The sequence below is a fragment of the Neofelis nebulosa genome, chromosome 18, assembly GCF_028018385.1.
Source record: "Neofelis nebulosa isolate mNeoNeb1 chromosome 18, mNeoNeb1.pri, whole genome shotgun sequence".
Lineage (NCBI taxonomy): Eukaryota > Metazoa > Chordata > Mammalia > Carnivora > Felidae > Neofelis > Neofelis nebulosa.
Genome location: NC_080799.1, coordinates 17,064,074 through 17,087,662, shown reverse-complemented (window position 1 = coordinate 17,087,662; position 23,589 = coordinate 17,064,074). Strand labels below are relative to the sequence as shown.

Below are 23,589 nucleotides of genomic sequence, written 5' to 3'. Positions count from 1 at the left end.
CAGGACCTGGACCTTCAGGAGGTGTTTTTTGGAGTGTGTTATGTACTCTCTGTTGTTGTGACTCTAGCTTCTTTATTTCCCTCCTCGTAGTGATGTTTTGGACTCTGTACCAGGTGTGCTTTGATTTGTTCATTAAAGTAACCCTGGAAAAAAATTTTTTTAAAAAGGGGGTGGTGGTAGTGGTGGAACAGGCCTTATCCCATACAAAGAGAAAAATGACCGTGGAAGGGAAAAAGAAAAGAAAAGAAAATTGACCAGGCAGAGAACTATATGGCTTAATTCAGAGAGAGAGAGAGAGAGAGAGAGAGAGAGAGGAAAATAAAGAGGGAGATATAGAACAGGTATAAAGAAAATAGATTAAATATGTCTGCTTAAACAAACCAAAAACCTGAATACCCAGACTAGGGAAGGGAAGAAATAAGGAGAAAAGGAAGAAAAAATATATAAACTAAGAATTGTCCAAGAATTAAATTTGGAAAAGCAAAACCTCTGGATGCCTTGGAACAGGTGGCAGCGCTCATCTGGAAGAGGGGGTGTCTGGTTGGTCAATGTCAATCTCTGGTAGATATGTAGTTACCTGGTGTTGAAGGGTATGGTTTGGTGTAGGTGAGTCCTGCCTCCACTGTGGGCCTGCTGTCCCTTCTCTGAAGCCCCACCTTGTTGGTGATGGGGAGAAAAATGGTGACACCCCAGTTTCTCCTCCCCAGACCAGGTGTCCCAAACCACTCTGCTCAGGTAGTCCTCGCAGCACTGTGTGGGCATAAGCAGGCCTATTTTTTTTCTTTGCTCCACTGACTCGACTCCTATGCCTCCCTAGTGCTCAGCTGGGATTCAAACCCTGATGTCTTAAAGGGTCCCACTCTGTGCACCTCAGTTCCGGGAGAAGTGCCACTCCACCCCACCGATAAATGGTTTCTGGCTGGTGGGCACAGGCAGGGTGCTTTTTCCTTTGAATGGCCGTATACATTCTTCCCACAGCACATGAGGGAGGGGATTGCTTTCTCCCACTGTGGACTGTGTCTCTGAACTAGTTACTGAGCCCTGGGTGGGCTCCCCTCCTTTCCAGGTGCGAGAACAGAGCAGCTGACTCCAGTCCAGAGAAAGCCTCGAAGTTAGAAATTGGATATTTCTTTTTTTTTTTTTTCTGATCTCAGGTCTGTGGTTTCTCTCTTGTCCAAATATAGTCTTACACTTCCACAGCCTCTCTTTCTCTCCCCTTTGTCTCTCCACAGAAGGGGATCCCTCCCCTTCATGCCTATGCCACCCATTTTATCTCTCCCAGTTCACAATCATACACCTATGGCCCACCAGGTTGTCCTTGTGGGCCCCTGGAGATGTCTCTGTCACTCTGTGGCCCGGACTCTTGGAATTCAAAGTCCTTTGGCCTCAACACTGCTGTGTTTGAGGGACTAGGAAGCTTTGGGTCCCCCTACCTCTCTGCCATGTGTATTCCCTGGTTCTGGTCAGTTTCTTAGTGAAGGCTTGAGTCTCTGCAGGACAACTAAATCAACCTTCTGTTATCATGGCATCAGGCAAGACTGTTATCTACAGAGACATGGTGGCAGGCTGCATTCTGAGAACAAGCAGATTTGGGTAAAAAGTTGCAGTTGCACTTATTAGTCCTGTTAACTCTTTGGTTACTGGTTTCCATGCCCACTGTCTTTTGATTATTCCTCATTCTTGAGGGAACTGGGATGATGACTACTCTAGCTATTTCCTGCTGAAATAGTGTGTAGATCAGGGTTAGAGGAATGGAAACTTTTCGCACTTATTTGGAAATATCCTTTGTTCCATGTTGTAAGCTAACATTTTGCATTACCAAAATTTTTGTACTTTGGTTAATAGTTTTTGTACATTTTATACCACATTTTATGATTAAGTAGCAAAGGAGAAGTAGGAATATGAATAATCCTAGGGAAATTGATCTAATTTCTTGGAGGATCCAAGAAAATAACCTGGAAAACGAGTCCAAATCTGAGTCTGGGACATTAGGGGAGACTTGTTGTAACCAAGTAGCTTGTTGTCTTATTTTGTAAATACAAGCTTCAATTTCTGAGGAAGTGCTAATATATATGCTGCATGATGAATTAGCTTTTACACAAACACCTCCTTGCTCTGCTAAAATAGAATCTAAATTATGTTATATAAAACTATTATATATTATATTATATAAAATTATATATTTTACAAATTATATTAATATTAAATTATATTACATAAAACTATTCCTGCCCAAGGCCTTTTGTTGGGCCGCTATGGCTTGGGAAGTTTTATTTTATTTAATAATTCCTAAAGTTACTGAAGAGTTTCTTATCATATGTTCATGTGATGTCATTTCAACACCTTGGCAATAATGGTCTCCCAAACATGTACCAAATTCCATCTTCCTGACTTCTGGGAAAATAATCAGAATATTTTGTGATTTCTCTCTTTAACCTGTAGAACAGTTGAGAGGACTTGTCAAATGTCTGCTTTTATTAGAATTATATATGAAAAAAGGGGTGACCAAATGTCCTAGGAGACAAGTACCTCCCATGTGCTAGCCACATAAACATTCATATTGCCAAGGGAAGTGTTGATATCCACAAACAAAAATGTAACCTGGGGTTCACATAGCACTTCTCTTAGTTTATTGGGGTCAATACTTTCATTTTGCAGAATCATTGTATTATTTGAAACCAAGAACAAGTATAGTTAAGTTTGGTGTAATTGGTAAGAGAGTAACACAGAAGGGTGTGGGGGTCCTATGTTGTCAAGTTCTTTTAGTTTTCAGTATTGTACAGAGAGGAGCAGGACAAGATGAGTAACTTTTTTTTTTTCAATTTTTAAAAGTTTATTTGTTTTTGTTTTAAGTACACATTTAATTTTATTATTGTTTTTTAAATATAATTTATCATCAAATTGGCTAACATACAGTGTGTACAGTGTGCTCTTGGTTTTGGGGGTAAATTCCAGTGCTTCATCATTTACACACAACACTCAGTGCTCAAGATGAGTAACTTTTAAAACAGCATGTTTCTCAAAAATCTCTAAAAGGTGATGAAAGGAAAAAGGGTCAATTAATTTAACAAGAGGTGAAATTATTAACTGTTATGATTATATTGTAAACAAAAGGAGAAATACAAGCTTCTAGGGTGTATTCCAATCATTGAATGTGAGAGGCCCATATTTTGGGATAGTTGGGAGAAAAATAAAGGATAAGAAAAATGAGGGAGGCCAAGTTGATTAACCTGACTCTGTAAGCTAATGGAGTGCATTGATTTAGATGTATTGAAAAATTAGGGATGAGAGAAAAGTTGGTTACAGGCATTACTATTGGGTCATTGTGGTTGTACACTGAGTGTGGTTTAGGGTGACATATCCAATAGGTATATGACATTTGAGAAATCCTAATCATGGAGTTATCTTTCCAAACTCGAGAGATTGTAATAGGAAATTACTTAGGAAATGTAAATAGGAAATATAAATAGGAAATGTAACAGGAAAATGCAAATAGAAAATGGAATAACATTCATAGTGTATAAACTATTAATAGGTCATTTGTTACTTATCTATTGGTTTCTTTAGACCAGTTCTCCCAAGTAGCAGTTTCAGGTCCATCTCAGGCTTTCTGGTCCAAGCAGAGTTTTTCCCTATGTTCTTGTTGACAGGACATAGGGAACCAATGGACTCTTGTGGAACCAGCTTGAGTGTGGTATATCTATGGCTTAATTCCCTTCAGTTTCACTGAAGAATGGTGGTCAACAGCACCTCATAAGGTCCTGTCAACTGAGGTTGGAGTTGATCCTCCAGGTGCTTCTTATTCAAGGTGTTTAATAACACCAAGTCTCCAAGATTCAAGCGGTGTAAGAATACATCTGTGAAATGCATCAACCTGATAGAAGCAAATGTATGTATAGCACTTAGAATATTTCCCAAAGATTGAATGTACCCGATAGTATCCAAATCCCTAACACGAGCCCCACCTGGAACTCCTAAGTCATGAAAAGAATACAGAAAGTGTCTTTCATAAAACATTTCATAGGGGATTAAACCAAGCCTACTTCTAGAAGCCACTCTTACTGAAGCAGGGCAACTGACAAGACCTTTTTTCCCAGTTAAGTTGGTTTCTTGGCAGATTTTTACCAAAGTTTTTTAAGCATATGGTTCATTTTTTTTCCTGTTTTCCCAGAATATTGGTGTCTCTAGGAAGTATGTAGTCTCCATCAAGTGCCCAAGGCATTAGATACTGCTTGTGTGACCTTAGCCACAAATGCTGCTTCATTGTCTCTCTGAATTGTTAGTGGCAATCCAAACCTAGGATTGGTTTTAAAGTGTTTTGAAAACTTCTGAAAACTTCTCCGAATGGCATGAAAAAAACTCAACCCAACTTGTAGAGGTGTCTGTAAATTCTGGCAAATATTGAAAGTTACCTGTTGTTTTCAGCATCATGGTAAAATCTTCCTACCAATTTTCTCCAGGTTTGGTGTCTCTAAGTTCTATATCTTTTAGGACTGGTGGGGGTTCAGTCCTAGGATTTTTTTTAGCACAAATGTCACATTTTTGAACTATTTTTGAACAGTTTTCTAAATATTGGGATCCATAATATATGATTGGATCCATTAAAGAGCAGCATTATGTCCATAACAGGTGCTTTGTGAATATCACTAATTATCTCTTCCATAAGATGTTCTAGGTTAAGGTTCATTCCTTATTTATTATATTTCCAGCCAGTTTCAATGCCAGAAATATGTCCAAATATCCATTTCTTAGCTCTTCTTAGGTCTTCAGAGGAAGGTTAGAGTTGGTATTTAGTTAAGTCTATGTCTGGTACTAAAGCTGTTATAGAGGGTTTTGAAGTCTTTGTATGACCATGCCTGATTGTTACCTTTGGCAAGAAAACAGTCCAATTTCTGGTGTCCTCAGCAGGGGACAATAGCTACCTCCTTGAGTTCCAAAACAGCTTCTAGTACTTGTAAAGTCTCTTTGTCATGTTCAATTTCCCTATTTCCTGAATTTAACAAACCTCTTTCCTTCAAAATGGCTCTGCATGTGCATGGACTGGTAAAAAGGTGTATTTAGAATAAGTAAAAATAGTCACTGTCTTGGCATACCTAAATGGAGGGCTCTTATGAGAGCTATGGCTTCAGCTTTCTGAGTGGAGGTACCTGGTGAGAGAGCTTCTACTGATGGGTCATCACTGCATATCCAGCTCTTTATTGTCCGTGATCCATGATATACTGCTCCAGTCCACAAACATCTCAAAGTCTGGATTTTCCAGTGTCAGATCCATAAAATCAGGATGGCTGGAATAAACTTGTTAATTATCTGTATACAGTCATGTATGTGTCCCTCAGTGTTGTTGGAGAGCAATGTGGCTGGGTTCAAGGTGGAGACCGCTTTCTAAGTAACATTGGGGTTGTACAATAGGACAACCTGATATTTGCCTAATCTTCTAGAGGTGAGCCAGTAGCCACCCTTTTGTTCCAGTAGGAAGAGTACATAAATGTGGAGTATGCAGTGTGGTAGGATACCCCAAAGCAAATTTTTCTACTTGTAATAGATTACAAGTGGCTTTTATTGCTCTCACACACATTGGCCATCCCTTAGTTGTTACATCTAATTATTTAGAAAAAATAGCAACAGAGCTTTTTATGTTGCCCAAATTCTGAGTTAGCACTCCCAAGACTGATCCCCTGACTCTCATGGACAGACAAATCAAAAGGCTTCCTGATATATGGAAGGCTCAAAGCAGGAGCTGTGAGTAGCTTTTCTTTAACAACTTGGAATGCCTAATGACGTTCTCCAGTCCAATCAAGAAGTTCATTATTTCTTCCTTTAAGAATTTCATAGAGAGGTTTAGTGATGAATCTTAAGGACTGAGAAAAAACTAAGGGTAGATGGCGGTGGGAGAAAGGGGAAAGTGGGTGATGGGCATGGAGGGGAGCACTTGTTGGGATGAGCACTGGGTGTTGTATGGAAACCAATTTGACAATAAATTATATTTAAAAAAATCAGGAATCCAAATGTGGAAAATCCAGTGATGCCTAGGAATCCATGCAACTGTCTTTTGGTAATGAGCACTGTGACCCTTTGCTAATGCTTCCCTTCGGTCTGGAGCAGATTCCTTTGTCCCTTTGACAGTTTGATATTTAACACATGTTTGAGAGATTTGGGACTTTTTCTTTGAGGCTTTATAGACTTGCTAATTCAGGAAGTTTAGGGTCAAAATCATATTTTGGTCTGAGGTTTCTCTAGTCTTGCTTGCAACCAAAATATCAACTACATATTGGAGGAAGGTTCCCCCTTATAAGTGGAGGTCCCTTAAGTCTGTGGCTAAGACTTTCCTCAAAATGCAGAGAGAGTTCTTAAAACCTTAGGGAAGGACTATCCAGCAATATTGCTGCTTATTCTTAGTCTCAGGTTCTTTCCAAATGCAAACAGTTTTTGGGAGTCTGAACTGAGAGGGATGTAAGAGAATGCATCTTTTAAATCTAGAAAAGTAAACCATTGAAAGTCTCCGGCAAGGTTAAGAGAGTATATGAATTAGTTACCACCAGGTGGATATCTTCTACAGTTTGGTTAATGGCTCTTAAATTTGTACAGGCAAAATAGGTGTATTGTAGGGGTGCCTGGGTGGCTCAGTTGGTTGAGCATCCAACTCTTGATTTCATTCATAAGGTCATGATCTTATGATCGTGGGATAGAGCCCTGTGTTGAGCTCTGCACTGAGTGTGGAGCCTGCTTGGGATTTTCTCTCTTCCTCTCTCTATGCCACTCCTCCACACTCACATGTGCTTGCATGCTCTCTCTCTCTCTCTCTCTCTCAAAATGAATAAATAAACAGAAAAAAATAGGTGCATTGTATGTGGACTGGCAACAGTGGAGAAGGCCAAATTCTAAGAAGGCAGACAGAACAGGCTGAATTCCCCCTTTTAGTTTGTTTCTTTAATGGGTACTATCTGAAGTTTGGAATTCCCATCACAAAACTTAATATGTACAAGTGTCCCTGCTTTTGCTTGTCCTGGCTTCCTATCCATCCAAACATCTGATCTTACTTTTCAGATGACTTCTTCAGGCAGCTCTAATAGAACTTCTCTACCTTGATGAAGCTTGTTCTGGTGGTACCTTTATATCTATGGATCCAATAGCAAAATTAACTTTAGCATTCAGTTTAGTTAATAGATCAAAACCCAGTAAAGGGATGGGACATTCGGGCATATTCAGAAATCTGCGTTTAAGGTGAATTTGTCCCATTTGGCAGTTTAGTGGTTGTGGGAAGGTTTTAGTCAATACTTCTCCCAAAACTCTTGGTACAGCTATAGCAGAGAGAACCCAGAGTACTGAATATGTGGCCCTCACATCAGTAAAAAGTCCATGAGTCTATTTCCCATTGCCATTGTTATTTGGGGTTCCTTGTGGTATATGATGATAGGCTTTACAAGATTTAAAGGAACCCCTGGTCCCCTTCATTCTTAGTCACTATCAGCCAGTTAAGGTATCTGGTAGGCATTTTGGGACTCTGTCCCCTTAAGAGAACTCATGAGCCTAGGGCATTCTCTTTTCCAATGGCCCTCTTCTTTACAATAGGCATATTGACAAGACCCAAATTGGGGCACCTGAATTTCTTATCTGTTGTCGATCTCATCCTCTAGGGGTCCCTGGCCTGGTCTTGGATTTCCTTGAGTTAAGGCGGCAGTTAACAAGGCAACATGCTGTTTCATTTTCTGGTGCTCTTTTATTTCTTGTACTTGGTCTCTGTTGATACTGTTAAAAACTTCAAAGACAGTTTCAAACAATTGTGAAGGGCATTACCAATGCAGCTTTTGGAGTTTTTTTTTTTTTTTTTGAATTTCCAGATACGTTTTGTTTGATAAACATCATATTGATCATCTTAAAAATTTCTGGTGCCTCAGGATCAATATCAGTTTATTTCTGATGTGTCTCAAAAATTCTTTCAGGAAATTCTGAAGGGTTCTCATTCAGTTTTAACTTCTTGACTCTTATTTACACTCCTTTGCTTAGGGACTCCTTTTCTTAATCCAGCTAAAATGCAATCCTGATAGTGTTCAAGCTAACTGCAGTCTCCAACGTTGACACTCCAGTTGGGATCCACAGCAGCAATGGCCATCATGGAATCAGCTCTTAAGGGGTTACTGGGGTTTCAGCATGTAGCTGATTAGCTTCTTCTCTAGCCTTTTCCTGGCCACATGCAGCATTCCTTAGAAGTGAGGAAAGTATTTAACAGATTTTGTACCTCTGCCTAAGTGGGTTGTGAGTGGCAAAAATAGATGAAAACAAATTTTCCATCCTCTTGGGGTCATCTCTATAAGTAAGCATATTGTTTTTTCAATTAAACAAATCTGAGGTAGAGAATGGAGAGTGGACCCAAATCATTCTTCCAGCGTCTGAACATCCAATTGGGACCTGTGTTAGCAGATATTGCCATCCTCAGGAATCAGTGATTCCCTGGATGAATTAAACACCCTGCTGCGTATGAGAAGGGGAAATCTTTCCAAACTCTGCCCCCCACCCCCGAAGGTAAGGGGACCTGGTTCAGGGTCCCTTTGGTGCTCAAGTTGTTGGAATGGAGCTGCTGTGGAGGGGCAGCTGCTCTGGTACCCCCTTTGGGGGTTTAATTCAATAATCAGTAAATTATCCTCTTTTCTCCAGTTGGATTCAGGCAACACAGATTTTTTAATGTCACTATGCTGTTGAAGTAAAATTTTACATCTTTTCTGAGCCAGCTTATTCTGATACAAAATCATAAAAGACTGAACAGAAGGTATTTCATCCCATTTACCTTCCCTTTTACAAATATCTAACTGTAAAATGGTATTATAATTTATGAATCCATTAATTAATGGCCATTTTTCTCCAGAATGTAGCATATCTTGGCCAAGCAGTGTTGCAAAAAAAGATAATTTTTTCATAGTTTCATAACTAAACACTGCCCAATTTTGGAGAGTATAGCCCAAAGGGCTACATGCAGAAATCAAATAGTCATTTCTCATTTTCTAATTAGAACATGGCTGGTATTATGCAAAGATGCCAAAAGCTGCAGCAACAAACATACCAGATGAAGCTCAGAGAGTACTACTGTGAGCATTTAGTTCCTCACTAAAAGTTGGGGCTTCACCTACTGAAACAAATGGCTTCCTAGTCTCTAGTTTCTCTCTGAAAGTTGGGTCTTCACTGACTGAACCAGTCAGTCAGACTGACTGACTAGAAAAAGTCAAACTTTTCCTTTTATGTTTATTTTATTTTATTTTTTTCTTCCAAGATTTTATTTAAATTCAAGTTACTTAATATAGAGCATATAGCGTAATATTGGTTTCAAGAGTAGAATTTAGTGATTCATCACTTACATATAGCACCCTGTCCTCATTCCAACAAGTGCCCTCCTTAATGCCCATTACCCATTTAACCTATCCCCCCCATCTACTTCCCCTCCAGCAACCCTCAGTTTGTTCTCTATTACTTAAGAGTCTCTTATGGTTTGCCTCCCCCTCTGTCTTTATCTTTTTTTTTTTATTTTTTTATTTTTTTATTTTATTTTTTAATATATGAAATTTACTGTCAAATTGGTTTCCATACAACACCCAGTGCTCATCCCAAAAGGTGCCCTCCTCAATACCCATCACCCACCCTGCCCTCCCTCCCACCCCCCATCAACCCTCAGTTTGTTCTCAGTTTTTAAGAGTCTCTTATGCTTTGGCTCTCTCCCACTCTAACCTCTTTTTTTTTTTCCTTCCCCTCCCCCATGGGTTTCTGTTACGTTTCTCAGGATCCACATAAGAGTGAAACCATATGGTATCTGTCTTTCTCTGTATGGCTTATTTCACTTAGCATCACACTCTCCAGTTCCATCCACGTTGCTACAAAAGGCCATATTTCATTCTTTCTCATTGCCATGTAGTATTCCATTGTGTATATAAACCACAATTTCTTTATCCATTCATCAGTTGATGGACATTTAGGCTCTTTCCATAATTTGGCTATTGTTGAGAGTGCTGCTATAAACATTGGGGTACAAGTGCCCCTATGCATCAGTACTCCTGTATCCCTTGGATAAATTCCTAGCAGTGCTATTGCTGGGTCATAGGGTAGGTCTATTTTTAATTTTCTGAGGAACCTCCACACTGCTTTCCAGAGCGGCTGCACCAGTCTGCATTCCCACCAACAGTGCAAGAGGGTTCCCGTTTCTCCACATCCTCTCCAGCATCTGTAGTCTCCTGATTTGTTCATTTTGGCCACTCTGACTGGCGTGAGGTGATATCTGAGTGTGGTTTTGATTTGTATTTCCCTGATGAGGAGCGACGTTGAGCATCTTTTCATGTGCCTGTTGGCCATCCGGATGTCTTCTTTAGAGAAGTGTCTATTCATGTTTTCTGCCCATTTCTTCACTGGGTTATTTGTTTTTCGGGTGTGGAGTTTGGTGAGCTCTTTACAGATTTTGGATACTAGCCCTTTGTCCGATATGTCATTTGCAAATATCTTTTCCCATTCCGTTGGTTGCCTTTTAGTTTTGTTGGTTGTTTCCTTTGCTGTGCAGAAGCTTTTTATCTTCATAAGGTCCCAGCAATTCACTTTTGCTTTTAATTCCCTTGCCTTTGGGGATGTGCCGAGTAAGAGATTGCTACGGCTGAGGTCAGAGAGGTCTTTTCCTGCTTTCTCCTCTAAGGTTTTGATGGTTTCCTGTGTCACATTCAGGTCCTTTATCCATTTTGAGTTTATTTTTGTGAATGGTGTGAGAAAGTGGTCTAGTTTCAACCTTCTGCATGTTGCTGTCCAGTTCTCCCAGCACCATTTGTTAAAGAGACTGTCTTTTTTCGGGGCGCCTGGGTGGCGCAGTCGGTTAAGCGTCCGACTTCAGCCAGGTCACGATCTCGCGGTCTGTGAGTTCGAGCCCCGCGTCAGGCTCTGGGCTGATGGCTCGGAGCCTGGAGCCTGTTTCCGATTCTGTGTCTCCCTCTCTCTCTGCCCCTCCCCCGTTCATGCTCTGTCTCTCTCTGTCCCAAAAATAAATAAAAAACGTTGAAAAAAAAATTAAAAAAAAAAAAGAGACTGTCTTTTTTCCATTGGATGTTCTTTCCTGCTTTGTCAAAGATTAGTTGGCCATACGTTTGTGGGTCTAGTTCTGGGGTTTCTATTCTATTCCATTGGTCTATGTGTCTGTTTTTATGCCAATACCATGCTGTCTTGATGATGACAGCTTTGTAGTAGAGGCTAAAGTCTGGGATTGTGATGCCTCCTGCTTTGGTCTTCTTCTTCAAAATTACTTTGGCTATTCAGGGCCTTTTGTGGTTCATATGAATTTTAGGATTGCTTGTTCTAGTTTCGAGAAGAATGCTGGTGCAATTTTGATTGGGATTGCATTGAATGTGTAGATAGCTTTGGGTAGTATTGACATTTTGACAATATTTATTCTTCCAATCCATGAGCAGGGAATGTCTTTCCATTTCTTTATATCTTCTTCAATTACCTGCATAAGCTTTCTATAGTTTTCAGCATACAGATCTTTTACATCTTTGGTTAGATTTATTCCTAGGTATTTTATGCTTCTTGGTGCAATTGTGAATGGGATCAGTTTCTTTATTTGTCTTTCTGTTGCTTCATTGTTAGTGTATAAGAATGTAACTGATTTCTGTACATTGATTTTGTATCCTGCAACTTTGCTGAATTCATGTATCAGTTCTAGCAGACTTTTGGTGGAGTCTATTGGATTTTCCATGTATAATATCATGTCATCTGCAAAAAGCGAAAGCTTGACTTCATCTTTGCCAATTTTGATGCCTTTGATTTCCTTTTGTTGTCTGATTGCTGATGCTAGAACTTCCAGCACTATGTTAAACAACAGCGGTGAGAGTGGGCATCCCTGTCGTGTTCCTGATCTCAGGGAAAAAGCTCTCAGTTTTTCCCCATTGAGGATGATGTTAGCTGTGGGCTTTTCATAAATGGCTTTTATGATCTTTAAGTATGTTCCTTCTATCCCGACTTTCTCAAGGGTTTTTATTAAGAAAGGGTGCTGGATTTTGTCAAAGGCCTTTTCTGCATCGATTGACAGGATCATATGGTTCTTCTCTTTTTTTTTTTTTTGTTAATGTGATGTATCACGTTGATTGATTTGCGAATGTTGAACCAGCCCTGCATCCCAGGAATGAATCCCACTTGATCATGGTGAATAATTCTTTTTATATGCTGTTGAATTCGATTTGCTAGTATCTTATTGAGAATTTTTGCATCCATATTCATCAGGGATATTGGCCTGTAGTTCTCTTTTTTTACTGGGTCTCTGTCTGGTTTAGGAATCAAAGTAATACTGGCTTCATAGAATGAGTCTGGAAGTTTTGCTTCCCTTTCTATTTCTTGGAATAGCTTGAGAAGGATAGGTATTATCTCTGCTTTAAACGTCTGGTAGAACTCCCCTGGGAAGCCATCTGGTCCTGGACTCTTATTTGTTGGGAGATTTTTGATAACCGATTCAATTTCTTCTCTGGTTATGGGTCTGTTCAAGCTTTCTATTTCCTCCTGATTGAGTTTTGGAAGAGTGTGGGTGTTTAGGAATTTGTCCATTTCTTCCAGGTTGTCCAATTTGTTGGCATATAATTTTTCATAGTATTCCCTGATAATTGTTTGTATCTCTGAGGGATTGGTTGTAATAATTCCATTTTCATTCATGATTTTATCTATTTGGGTCATCTCCCTTTTCTTTTTGAGAAGCCTGGCCAGAGGTTTGTCAATTTTGTTTATTTTTTCAAAAAACCAACTCTTGGTTTCGTTGATCTGCTCTACCGTTTTTTTTTAGATTCTATATTGTTTATTTCTGCTCTGATCTTTATGATTTCTCTTCTTCTGCTGGGTTTAGGCTGTCTTTGCTGTTCTGCTTCTATTTCCTTTAGGTGTGCTGTTAGATTTTGTATTTGGGATTTTTCTTGTTTCTTGATATAGGCCTGGATTTCAATGTATTTTCCTCTCAGGACTGCCTTCGCTGCATCCCAAAGCGTTTGGATTTTTGTATTTTCATTTTCGTTTGTTTCCATATATTTTTAAATTTCTTCTCTAATTGCCTGGTTGACCCACTCATTCGTTACTAGGGTGTTCTTTAACCTCCATGCTTTTGGAGGTTTTCCAGACTTTTTCCTGTGGTTGATTTCAAGCTTCATAGCATTGTGGTCTGAAAGTATGCATGGTATGCTTTCAATTCTTGTAAACTTATGAAGGGCTGTTTTGTGACCCAGTATATGATCTATCTTGGAGAATGTTCCATGTGCACTCGAGAAGAAAGTATATTGTGTTGCTTTGGGATGCAGAGTTCTAAATATATCTGTCAAGTCCATCTGATCCAATGTATCATTCAGGGCCCTTGTTTCTTTACTGACCGTGTGTCTAGATGATCTATCCATTTCTGTAAGTGGAGTGTTAAAGTCCCCTGCAATGACCACATTCTTATCAATAAGGTTGCTTATGTTTATGAGTAATTGTTTTATATATCTGGGGGCTCCGGTATTCGGCGCATAGACATTTATAATTGTTAGCTCTTCCTGATGGATAGACCCTGTAATTATTATATAATGCCCTTCTTCATCTCTTGTTACAGCCTTTAATTTAAAGTCTAGTTTGTCTGACATAAGTATGGCTACTCCAGCTTTCTTTTGGCTTCCAGTGGCATGATAAATAGTTCTCCATCCCCTCACTCTCAGTCTAAAGGTGTCCTCAGATCTCAAATGAGTCTCTTGTAGACAGCAAATAGATGGGTCTTGGTTTTTTATCCATTCTGATACCCTAAGTCTTTTGGTTGGTGCATTTAATCCATTTACATTCAGTGTTATTATAGAAAGATACGGGTTTAGAGTCATTGTGATGTCTGTATGTTTTATGCTTGTAGTGATGTCTCTGGTACTTTGTCTCACAGGATCCCCCTTAGGATCTCTTGTAGGGCTGGTTTAGTGGTGACAAATTCCTTCAGTTTTTGTTTGTTTGGGAAGACCTTTGTCTCTCCTTCTATTCTAAATGACAGACTTGCTGGATAAAGGATTCTCGGCTGCATATTTTTTCTGTTTAGCACACTGAAGATATCGTGCCAAGCCTTTCTGGCCTGCCAAGTTTCAAAGGAGAGATCAGTCACGAGTCTTATAGGTCTCCCTTTATATGTGAGGGCACGTTTATCCCTTGCTGCTTTCAGAATTTTCTCTTTATCCTTGTATTTTGCCAGTTTCACTATGATATGTCGTGCAGAAGATCGATTCAAGTTACGTCTGAAGGGAGTTCTCTGTGCCTCTTGGATTTCAATGTCTTTTTCCTTCCCCAGTTCAGGGAAGTTCTCAGCTATAATTTCTTCAAGTACCCCTTCAGCACCTTTCCCTCTCTCTTCCTCCTCTGGGATACCAATTATGCGTATATTATTTCTTTTTAGTGTATCACTTAGTTCTCTAATTTTTCCCTCATACTCCTGGATTTTTTTTATCTCTCTTTCTCTCAGCTTCCTCTTTTTCCATAACTTTATCTTCTGGTTCACCTATTCTCTCCTCTGCCTCTTCAATCCGAGCTGTCGTCATTTCCATTTTGTTTTGCATTTCATTTAAAGCGCTTTTCAGCTCCTCGTGACTGTTCCTTAGTCCCTTGATCTCTGTGGCAAGAGATTCTCTGCTGTCCTGTATACTGTTTTCAAGCCCAGCGATTAATTTTATGACTATTATTCTAAATTCGCTTTCTGTTATATTATTTAAATCCTTTTTGATCAGTTCATTAGCTGTTGTTATTTCCTGGAGATTCTTCTGAGGGGAATTCTTCCGTTTGGTCATTTTGGATAGTCCCTGGAGTGGTGAGGACCTGCAGAGCACTTCCCCTGTGCTGTGGTGTATAACTGGAGTCGGTGGGCGGAGCCGCAGTCCGACCTGATGTCTGCCCCCAGCCCACCGCTGGGGCCACAGTCAGACTTGGTGTGTGCCTTCTCTTCCCCTCTCCTAGGGGCGGGATTCACTGTGGGGTGGTGTGACCCATCTGGGCTACTTGCACATTGCCAGGCTTGTGGTGCTGGGGATCTGGCGTATTAGCTGGGGTGGGTAGGCAAGGTGCACGGGGGCGGGAGGGGCAGGGTTAGCTCGCTTCTCCTTAGGTGATCCACTTCAGGAGGGGCCCTGTGGCAGCCGGAGGGAGTCAGATCCGCTGCCGGAGGTTTGGCTCCGCAGGAGCACAGAGTTGGGTGTTTGCACAGAGCGAGCAAGTTCCCTGACAGGAACTGGTTCTCTTTGGGATTTTGGCTGGGGGATGGGCGGGGGAGATGGCGCTGGTGAGCGCCTTTGTTCCCCGCCAAGCTGAGCTCTGTCGTCCGGGCGCTCAGCAGCTCTCCCTCCCTTTGTCCTCCAGCCTTCCCGCTTTCTGAGCAGAGCTGTTAACTTATGACCTCCCAGACGCTACGTGGCGCTTGCTGTCGGAACACAGTCCGTCCGGCCCCTCCGCTTTTGCCGGCCAGACTCGGGGGCTCTGCTTGGCCGGCGAGCCGCCCCTCTGCCCCGGCTCCCTCCCGCCGGTCCGTGGAGCGTGCACCGCCTCTCCACCCTTCCTACCCTCTTCCGTGGGCCTCTCGTCTGCGCTTGGCTCTGGAGACTCCGTTCTGCTAATCCTCTGGCGGTTTTCTGGGTTATTTAGGCAGGTGTCGGTGGAATCTAAGTGATCAGCAGGAGGCGCGGTGAGCCCAGCGTCCTCCTACGCCGCCATCTTCCCTCTCTCCCGAGTGTGATTTCTTAAGTCCTGTGCTTATGTTAAAAAATACCCTTATCTGTTAGTGGCATACACTGAAGTGTTTCTGGATACAATGATGTGATATCCAGAATGTGCTTTAAATTATTCAGAAAAAATTGTCAAGCAGCTGAATAAAACAAGAGTAGAAATTTAAATTGAGTGATGGAAACAAAGAGGGTTGACTTATCTAGTCTGTCTTTCTACTTTTGAGTATGTTTGAAAATTTCCATAATAAAAAGCTCTTTTATTTATTTATTTTTTATTTTTTTATTTTTTAATTTTTTTTTCAACGCTTTTTATTTATTTTTGGGACAGAGAGAGACAGAGCATGAACGGGGGAGGGGCAGAGAGAGAGGGAGACACAGAATCGGAAACAGGCTCCAGGCTCCGAGCCATCAGCCCAGAGCCTGACGCGGGGCTCGAACTCACGGACCGCGAGATCATGACCTGGCTGAAGTCGGACGCTTAACCGACTGCGCCACCCAGGCGCCCCAAAAAAGCTCTTTTAAAAGAACAAAAAATAAAGAGGGTAAACTCTAATAAATCTGGCATTTCTACATTAGGAAGAAATTTGACCAGATAGTGTCTGAAGATATTTTAAAAAACATAACCTTAAGATACATACCAGGAAACTCACTACTTCATGGAGTCTCTTTAGAATATTAAACAATGCTCACCTGCCTTTTCTTTACTTGCCCTTGCCTAGAACCAGCTGCAGGCACACTCCCCAAGCCTGACCTGTGATGGCACCCCAGCCCAGGGCCAGAGTACTCAGAGCACCCGTTGCAGCATCAACCACCTCATCTTCCGTGAGGGTGCTAAGGTCAGCCTTGCTTCTGCCCACCCACTGCTTACCTGCCCCTACCCTGTCTCATTTCTTGGTGACTCCCTCATTCTTGCCTCTTCCTCAGATGACTTTCATGGTCACCTTTGACATCTCCCCCAAGGCCATACTGGGTGATAGGTTGCTTCTGACAGCTAATGTGAGCAGGTGAGCTGGGCCAGGCCTGGGGCAGTGCCTCCTTGCCCCTAGCCTCCTCCTCTAGGGTCCTTGCCAATTAGGCTCCTCCTCTTTCTCCAGTGAAAATACTACTCCCAGGACCAGCAAGACCACCTTTCAGATGGAGCTCATGGTGAAGTATGCCATCTACACTGTGATCAGCAGGTACCATACCACCAGCTCAAAAGAGTTCTTCTCTATCACTCTGATGGGGCTAGGAAAGGATTTTACCCCCTGCAGCATTTCAACATCTGGAACATTCAGGTTTTATCACCACCTTTTCAATTGGTAGATGATACTGCTAGCACTTACTAATTAAACATCGAGTGTTTATTGCGGGATAGCTATGATAATAATAACTGTAATATTATTATTGTTATACATTTAATAGAGGTTACAGTTCTCAGAAGGCTTTTTTAAAAACACCAAGATTTTCCTGGGTTTCCTGAGAAATATGAGACATTTTCATGTCTCAAGATTCCTACAGCTTTATTTGGAAGTGAGGTTGCTCTGATCCAAGGCAGAATCTCATCAAGGACCTCTCCATGGTTCTGTACTCTGAGGCTGAGTTTCCAAGAGCAGCTAGAGCCTTCTGTCAGGGGAGGCCTCTGCTAAATGTGAGAGTCCATGGCATTGGGATTAGCCAACAGTGGTTCTCAAAGGAGTCGTTGACATTTGGGTGAGACAATTCTTCATTGAAAGGAACAGATTTACACCTGCAGGGCGTTAGACCTGCTACTCCTCCTCTTCCCAGTCCCTTTTGGGAGGTATAGAGACAAATGACCTGCTTGCTGTAGAGGTCAAATTTCAGGGAGAAGTTAGATAAAAGAAAAAGAGCTTAAAATGCTGCTCCAGGAAGGGTAATAGATGAGGTGTTTAAAACTCAGGAGTCAAGTCATGTGTTGGAGCAGACACCTTCTTTCAGTAAATAGCTTCCTAAGCATTTTCTGTGTTCTAAGCACAGTGCTCTGGCTGCTTTCCATAAATTCATTTGAAATTCAACAAAAATTTATTGAGTCTGTATTGTATAATCAAAACCAGACACAATCTCCTGCCCTTGTGGGATGTATACATCCATGATATGCAACAAGTCTGTGTGGCTTAGCCTGGGTACCTTTCCCTGTGCTAGTTCTGCCCTTGTGCCTCATTGGACACCCTCCTCCTGCCCAGTGTCACATTCTAATTCACATCTCCACATTGGGAGGTCTCAGCAGCCCAGCCAGGTGCATGCTCTGAGCTTGTTTGCTGGAGTGTGTACTGGAAACCCATGGGCAGGGCATATCTAGGCATATTTGGCCCTACAGTTCAGCTGTACTCAGCTGATTTGACTCTGTGGGTGGGAGCATTCAGAGAGGCCCGCAGGATGAGGCTGGGGAATTTTGGGGAAGCTCCTCACAGAGGAGGGATGAGAGTTTAGAGTGGAAGTGGTCTAGAATTAGGACTGTGTGGGCAAAGGATAGGTACCCAAGAAGTGGAGCAAGAAGGGCCAGAGGTGAGCCCACCCACCTGTGTGAGGAGCCAGGCTGGCCACTGGGTCTCCACACATGGGCTTGGGTAGGGCTCAGGAGGAATTGTTACGCTGAGATCCAGTAAAGAGTACTGTTAGGCCTTCCCTCACCTCTAAGTCCCAGGACCAGAAAAGCCAAGGAAACAGGAGAGGAAGGAAGGTCTGTGGGAGGCCAGACAGTGGTAGTGTCCAGTAAACATTTACCAATAGTATAAGTCCAAGTCTCCCCAAAACTTTGCTGGGTCTCACATGCATATCCTGTATCCTCTATGCCCATGAAGGCCTGAAAGGAAAACAGAGACACAAAGAGGGATGGTTTGGCCCCTGCTCTCTAGTGAGTCGATGGCATAGCTCTGGGTCCCTTTCACGGTGCTCTCTGCCAGCCTCCTTGGCAGTTTACTCCATTGACAGCTTCTGCAAGAAGCTTGCACCCAGCTTGAAGCCCAGCCCTGCTCCCTAAATCCTCCCATTACCTCATATCAGTCACAGAATTCATTGAAGGCCACCCCAAGGCCCCACTGGCTACCTATCCTGTCATGATGCTAACTTGAGCCTCTTTAGGAGTCCCTCAAGGAACTTCAAATCCATCTGTGCCTCTTTTCTCCCCAGCCATGAACAGTCCACCAGGTACCTCAACTTCTCAGCCTTGGACTGGGAGGAAAGCAACCAGGCTCAGCATAGATACCAGGCAAGTGATACTGACTCAAGAGCATGGGCTGTGGCAGGGGGCTAGCAGCCAGCAATTAGGGAGGGATATGGCATTTGGCATGGTCTTTGCTCTCACTGCCCTCTGTGCAGGTGAACAATCTGGGACAGAGGGACCTGCCTGTCAGCATCAACTTCTCTGTGCCTGTGGAGCTGAATGGGGTGCCTGTGTGGACAGAGTTAGAGGTTTTCCACCCCCAGGTACTCAAGGACTGTGTACAGCTCCCCAGCTAATGCCCTTTACTTGGATCTCTCTGTCCCTCATGAATTCCTGATGCCCAACCCCCTTAGATGCTTGTTCTCTGTGTTTTTTCCTAGAACCCCTCCATTCAGTGTTCTTCAGAGAGAATGGTGCCCATAGAGTCTGACTTCCTGACCCACATTCAGAAGAATCCCGTGCTGGTAAAAGGAGGGCTCTGGGCCATTTCCACTTCAAACCACACACCAGAAGAGTTTAATTCAAGAACCTGTATTACATTCAGATGGCTGTCTGCTGAACAGCCCTCTTGAATTCAATTGTGACTGCTCCTCTCACATCAATCAGTTTTATGCTGCCATCTGCCTTCAAAACCACCTTTCTCTGGCCTAATGCTACTTCTCTGTCCCTAGAACTGCTCAATTGCTGACTGCCTGAGGTTCCACTGTGACCTGCCTTCCTTTGGCGTCCAGGAGGAACTTGACTTCATCCTAAAGGGCAACCTCAGCTTTGGCTGGGTCAGCCAGGTGTGTAGGCCCAACAGCAGAGTCCACCCACCCCCCACCGCCCCACCACAGGATTCAGGTGCCACCAGATGACGTCTGTGTCCATCCTCCAGCCAGGACATTTCTTGAACTCTGTGCCTTTCCCAGTGCTAGTTCCTCATCTGTGCCCCCTCTGTTTTGTAGACATTGCAGAAGAAGGTATTGATTGTGAGTGTGGCTGAACTCATGTTCAACACGTCTGTGTATGCCCAGCTTCCAGGACAGGAGGCATTCTTGAGAGCTCAGGTAGTGACTGTGTGGTAGGCAGTGGCCAGGCTGGTAAGAGGGCTCCTAATGCAAAATATGTGGTGCTGTGAGGCTCACAAGCCTGGAGGGAGGAAGGATGAAGGTCCCTCAGCAGGAGAGGTGTCCCCAAGCCTATGAATTTTTCTCTTTGTCACCCCTTGGAGTAAAGGAAGGAGGGGAGAGAGTTAAAGGTTGGGGAACCTGGGAAGAGTCTGGGACAGCAAGAGTTCTGATACTTTCTGATGAGGTCACCTCCACTCCAGATGGAGATGGTACTGGAGAAGTATGAGGTCTACAACCCTGTCCCCATTATTGTGGGCAGCTCTTTGGGAGGACTGCTGCTGCTGGCTCTCATCACAGTCATTCTGTATAAGGTGAGTATTTTCATCCTGCTCTTGACACTACCAGGTTTTTTTTTTATTTTAACATTTTTATTTATTTTTGAGAGACAGAGACAGGGGAGGGGCAGAGAGAGAGAGGGAGACACAGAATCCGAAGTAGGCTCCAGGCTCTGAGCTGTTAGTACAGAGCCCTGCGCGGGCTATAACCCATGAACTGTGGGATCATGACTTAAGCCGAAGTCAGACGCTTAACTGACTGAGCCATCAGTTTTTGATCCCATTCTTTCTGCAGTGTAGGGAAGAACTCACCTTGGATATAGATACACATTCTTGCTAACGCACTGCATATGAGAGATCCCCTCCCACATATGACATCACCAGTCCCCAACACTCCCTCATGCCTTCCTGTCTGATTCTCAGGCCTCCTTATGTGTTTTTCTTCCAAATTTTTATTTAAATTCAGGTTAGTTGATGTATGGTGTAGTATTGGTTTCAGGAGTAGAATTTAGTAATTCACCACTTTCATATAATACCCAGCGCTCATCATAATTCCTCCCCTTAATGCCCATCACCATTTATCCCACCTCCCACTCACCTACCCTTCAACAACCCTCAGTTTGTTCTCTATTGTTGAGTCTCTTATAGTTTTCTTCCCTCTCCTTTTTTTCCTTTCTCGTATGTTTATCTGTTTTGTTTCCTAAATCCACATATGAGTGAAATCATATGATATTTGTCTTTCTCTGACTGACTTATTTCTCTTAGATTAATATACTCTAGCTCCATCTTGTCATTGCAAATGGCAAGATTTCATTTCTTTTGATATCTACAATCTTCTTTATCCATTCATCAGCCTATGGACAGTTGGGCTCTTTCCACAGTTGACTATTAGTGATAATGCTGCTGTAAACATTGGGGTGCATGTATCCCTTTGTTTTTTGTCTTTTTGTTTTTTCTTTCAATTTTAATTTTTTAAAGTTTTTTATTTATTTTGAGAGAGAGAGAGAGAGAGAGAGAGAGAGAGAGAGAGAGAGAGCAGAAAGAGGCAGAGAGAGAGAGGGAGAGAGAAGGAAAGACAGACTCCCAAGCAGGCTCCACGCTGTCATCATGGAGCCCGATGTGGGGCTCAAATTCATGAACCGTGAGATCATGACCTGAGCCGAAGTCAAGAGTCAGATGCTTCACTGACTGAGCCACCCAGGCGCCCCTTGAATCTGTATTTTGTATCCTCGAGTACCTAGTAGCACAATTGCTGGATTAGAGGGTAGTTGTGTGTTTTTTTTTTAATTTTGGGTAACCTCCATACTGTTTTCCAGAGTGGCTGAACCAGTTTGCACTCCCACCAACAGTTTAGGATGGCTTCCCTTTCTCTGCATTGTTGCTAACATCTGTTGTTTCTTGTGTTGTTAATTTTAGTCAGACTGCCTTTAATTGCTCTCCTTGTCTTTTCCACTCTCCTCTTTATCACTACATGTTTCTCTTCACAGCAAATTATAAAATAAAGCACAGCACTGGATTGGGTGCTGACACTACCACTGATTCTTTCTGTGACTGTAGGCAGTGACTGGTCCATGCTGGGTCTTGACTTCTCATTCTGAAGGTGATTTCATCCAACTCACAGAATTTTGGTAAAGGCTAAATGACACAGTGTGTCTAATGTTTCTAGTGTAGTGCTGGAACATAGTAGGGGCTCCAGCAATGGTGATCCCTCTCCCTCCTCAATCATCTCTTTTCCTCTCTTCCACTGGACTTCCTAATTCTCTTTTCCTTCCTCTCCACAGGTTGGCTTCTTCAAACGTCAGTATAAGGAAATGATGGAGGAAGCAAATGGACAGACTATCCCAGAAAATGGGACACCAGACCCTCAAGCTTCCCAATAAGAAATTACCTCCTATTCTCCCTTGAACCTGTTCTCTTCTGAGAGGTTTCCTGGCCCTCTTACTCTCAGCTAAGTTAGGCCAGCAGGGAGAGAAATGCTCCATGTGAGGGAGGCCAGCTTTCTCCCTTTGGGAGGATGCATTGTGTTCACTGAAAGCTCTTGCCAGGGAAGGGCTATTTGTTTTGTCAAGTCTGCAACTGGAAACCCCAGAACAGGATTTTCACCATACCCTTGATTTTTACCTAGAAGTACATGAACAATAGCCTCAGGCTCCAGTCTCTCTTCACTAGCTACCAATGATCTTTCTAAAATACAATACTAAACAAGGCACAATCCTCATCTATCTTTGGTGGCTCCCTATTAACATAGGATAACTCCTGAACTCTCCAACTTGATGTTAGGAATCCAGTTGAATTTCCAGAAGGTGGGCTTTGATGTACACACCATGAGTTGCTTTGTGCCTTCCTATCATCCTCATTCCTAGTAAATACTGTCAAAGCAGCTTTTTGTCTCAGAAATTTCAGCCCGCATTTTGAAACTGAATTGGGAATAAAATGTCTACACATTGGAATTTGTAAACATGGCTTCCAGCCTTTGTCAGCATTGCTGGCTTGGAGAGAGAAGTAGAACCCCAGCAGGGGTATTGCCCCAATGTCATTCTGGCTCAACTAGCTCCAGCATCTCTCAAGAGATCAAGATGCCCAGGATACTTCCATTTTTTTGAGGTTCCAAATATAGCGAATGAAGAAACGCTAGAGCATTATTCTAAAAATTGTGTATTTTAAAGTTTGCATTAACAATTTAACACATTGCACAAAAACAATGCATGCACCTTCATTGGAAAATATGTCAAAGGTATAAAATTAAGGCCTTTTAGGGATGTGAGTCATGTATAGTGGTCAGCCCATGGTGTCCCCTAACCATGGTGGACACCTGCCAGCCCTGAAGCCTGAGGCCAGGACAAGTAAGTTAAATAGAGTGAGGATTATTAATGTTCTTATGTTGGATAACCTGACTTCTTCATCTACTCACTCGATTCTCAAAGCTGTCACTGATGGGAGGCTGATGGGGCTGTGACAGGGGCATGAAGAAGGGGCTTACCTGGAAAGGTCATTAGAGTGGATCAACACACAGGTGTTTCTTACAAATCCTAGGATGCAGTGAAGGGGACATTGTTTGCACATGGTAAGTGATTGGAGAGCACTTTGAAGTCTTATATCAGAGACCTGCTGCCCCAAATAAGGCCATTCTTACTATTATGCCACCAATCTTAGCATAAAGCACAAAGTGGTGCATGGCACTGAGCTGGGGGTCAACACATAGCAGGCCATTCCTTGCCTGGAGAGATTCCACTGCTGCCGCCACCCCTTAGGTGTTTGGGCCATGTGTATGGTTGCATTAGAAACACAGAAGGGTGAAGCAGTTGATGAGTGATTTAGGGGAAGCTGGA

The 23,589-nt window shown here is 42.5% G+C and overlaps 1 protein-coding gene across 3 annotated transcripts in view; it reads left to right on the top strand.

Annotated features, from left to right (window-relative positions):
* The window catches only part of LOC131501336 (integrin alpha-X-like), a 49,610-nt gene extending 26,892 nt beyond the window's left edge, over window positions 1–22,718 (top strand). For 2 of the 3 annotated variants that reach the window (XM_058711328.1, XM_058711327.1), the window contains exons 21-30: window positions 16,430–16,546; window positions 16,635–16,714; window positions 16,805–16,888; window positions 18,840–18,918; window positions 19,029–19,136; window positions 19,254–19,337; window positions 19,545–19,658; window positions 19,821–19,922; window positions 20,186–20,296; window positions 22,042–22,718. In XM_058711328.1, the coding sequence (XP_058567311.1) occupies window positions 16,430–16,546; window positions 16,635–16,714; window positions 16,805–16,888; window positions 18,840–18,918; window positions 19,029–19,136; window positions 19,254–19,337; window positions 19,545–19,658; window positions 19,821–19,922; window positions 20,186–20,296; window positions 22,042–22,140 (978 nt within the window). In that variant the 3' untranslated portion in view covers window positions 22,141–22,718. The remainder of the gene's footprint in view (window positions 1–16,429; window positions 16,547–16,634; window positions 16,715–16,804; window positions 16,889–18,839; window positions 18,919–19,028; window positions 19,137–19,253; window positions 19,338–19,544; window positions 19,659–19,820; window positions 19,923–20,185; window positions 20,297–22,041) is intronic. The other variant, XM_058711329.1, reaches the window with a different exon arrangement.
* The last annotated feature ends 871 nt before the right edge of the window (window positions 22,719–23,589 follow it).